The 2471-nt window shown below is 42.6% G+C and overlaps 1 protein-coding gene across 2 annotated transcripts in view; it reads right to left on the bottom strand.

The window, feature by feature from the left end:
* The window catches only part of LOC116672932 (proton myo-inositol cotransporter), a 64369-nt gene that overhangs the window by 29520 nt on the left and 32378 nt on the right, over positions 1 to 2471 (bottom strand). For both annotated transcript variants that reach the window (XM_032504915.1, XM_032504914.1), the window contains one exon: positions 771 to 879. In XM_032504915.1, coding sequence (XP_032360806.1) covers positions 771 to 879 — 109 coding nt within the window. The remainder of the gene's footprint in view (positions 1 to 770; positions 880 to 2471) is intronic.

Raw genomic sequence — 2471 nt, 5'->3', positions numbered from 1 at the left:
CTCTTCCTCACTGATTCTTTCTCATCATTTGATTCTTCATCTTAATCATAATAGATGCAGTCCTCCACTTCTGACACTTCCACTATTTCAGCTTTAGATTCTCCCTCATCCAGTGATTCTTCGTCTTTATCATAATAGATGCACTGCTGCACATCTGACAATTCTTCTATATCAGGTTTAGGTTCTACCTCATCATCAAGTTCATCAATTTCCTTCAAATCATATTCATCTTCCATTTCTGCAGCGGGCTGCTTTTTCCGAGGAAAAAGCAGCATGCGGTCTATGAGTTGGATCTATCACCTCATCATTATTTTCCTCCTCATCAGTTAATTGATCCCCCCCATTATGTTCACCATTGTCTGTCTTTTCTTTCATTTTAACAAATATCTCACAAGCCTCCTGTGCAGTATAGAGCTTCCGCCTCCTCATTGGGCTGCCTGTCTCTCTCACACTAAACTGTGAAATGGCCCAGCACCTGTTAGAAAAGTTCTGTTCTGTTGTTGTCGTAACCATCGCTTGACCCCCACACATCCAACATCCATGATCAAAAATGTTTTGGCGAGCAGTATGGTGGGACTATTTGATCCAAGATGTTTTGGCGAGCAGTAGGGTGGGATTATTTGATCAAAGATGTTTGGCAACCAGTATGGTGGGACTATGTGCTCCATTGAACCACTTTGTGCTGCGGGGTCTTTTTGACCCCAGAGGACAACAACTACTTCCAATTACTTTTTATCATTAAGAGGTAAAATGATTGTGGTTTTACTCACATGACCGTGTTGATTCCTGAAAGTTGCTGAAACATCTGAAGACCACAGCCAACCAGGAGGGCTCGCCGAGTGGGGGGGTAGGTCAGCATTCGCCAGATCACAGGGCCATCTGGAGACACAAAGAAAGGCACAGCAGAAATTAATTTCAAACTCAGCATGGCTTCACTGCAAAAAATACAGAGGCATTTTGGTTCATTCCAAAAATCCGCTACCCACCATAAGAAGAACCCCTGATGGTAACAAGAATTAGTGTGCAATAAAGCCAACAGGCTTTATTATAGAAGTTCTTTCTTTATAGTGCATTTACCATTCATGACTTTGCAACTTTTATGATTTAACCTGCGTCTGCTTTAAAAGATGTTGGATATGACATCAACTGTTCAGCTTAGCACAAGATTCCAGGAAGTCACTGCCCCTGGCCAGGAAGTATTCCAGCACATAACCATAAAACCACAACTTATCACTTTTACACTTGGCTTTTTGTACGGATTAAACAATTAAGATATGATGTGTTAATTAGTGAGCTTTCAAAGTGCTGGCAAGAGGATCTAGTTACCTTCTGAAAGAACTAGGCTGGATGTCTACCCGTTTTAAGTGTTTATGCTAAGCTAAACTAACCTTCTGCTGGCAGTATCTTAATATTTAGCGTACAGACATGAGAGTGTTATCCCTTTTCATTCCTTACTCTTGCCAAGTAAATAGGCATATTTCCCAAAATGTTGAACTCCTCTTTAAAAGATTACTTTTGGGGCATTTTAGGCCTTTATTTTCATAAGACAGCTATAGACATGAAAGGGGAGAGAGAGGCAGAATGACATGCGGCAAAGGGCCGCAGGTGGGAGTTGAAACCGCGGCCGCTGCCTCAAGGAGTGAGCCTCTACATATGGTTGTGTGCTCTACCAGGTGAGCTACTGAGGCACTCAAACTCTTCTTTTAACACAAGCAAAAACACATTTACTTTAATGGGATTATCAAGAAATTCTGTTTTATCAAAACACAGAGACACACAGAGAAATCACTAATTCTGTCACTTTTGTCAACTGCTAAATTCCCATATTCATAACAGATTCATGATTTGGGCAAGACGTTGACATAATTAGTCCTCCTGTCCTCAAATTGAAAGATCTCGTTTCAAGCCTGTGTGACAGCAACCATCTGCCCAGTTCCGTAACAGAGGCTTTGTTAGCTCCAGGGATGCTGTTGTGTTACTGTGACCTCTGACCTCCCTATGGAGGTGCTAGAAAAAGTGTAAAAAGAAATTTCTCTCTTGAGGATCAGGATAGCACAGTAGCTGCCTTTCTCCCTGTAATTGTCAGATGGTGGATATCTCAGTTTGGGATGATACAAATAGTTGACGCCAAGCTTTGGCCTTGCAGAGAACCACTTGGCTCAGCAACGGAGCCCAGACTGTGATCTCCAACACACACAGACAAGCAGCTCCTCTGGGAGGAGAAGTCTTAATAGGATGAGAGAGTGGCTGGGCAGGCATGGAGCTGCCGGATAAAGAAGGAGACACACACCGTGCCAAGAGATCAGACAAACGAGCTTGAACACACACAGCTAAGAAACACACAGGTACATCTGTGTGCCAGAATAAAAAGTGGCAATGCAAACCCAAGCCGATTAAACATCATAAACAAGGATGCATTTCCTGCACATATTAAACTACACACACACACACACACACACACACACACACAC

This window comes from Etheostoma spectabile, chromosome 23 (assembly GCF_008692095.1).
Source record: "Etheostoma spectabile isolate EspeVRDwgs_2016 chromosome 23, UIUC_Espe_1.0, whole genome shotgun sequence".
NCBI lineage: Eukaryota > Metazoa > Chordata > Actinopteri > Perciformes > Percidae > Etheostoma > Etheostoma spectabile.
This window is presented reverse-complemented; position numbering and strand designations above follow the sequence as displayed.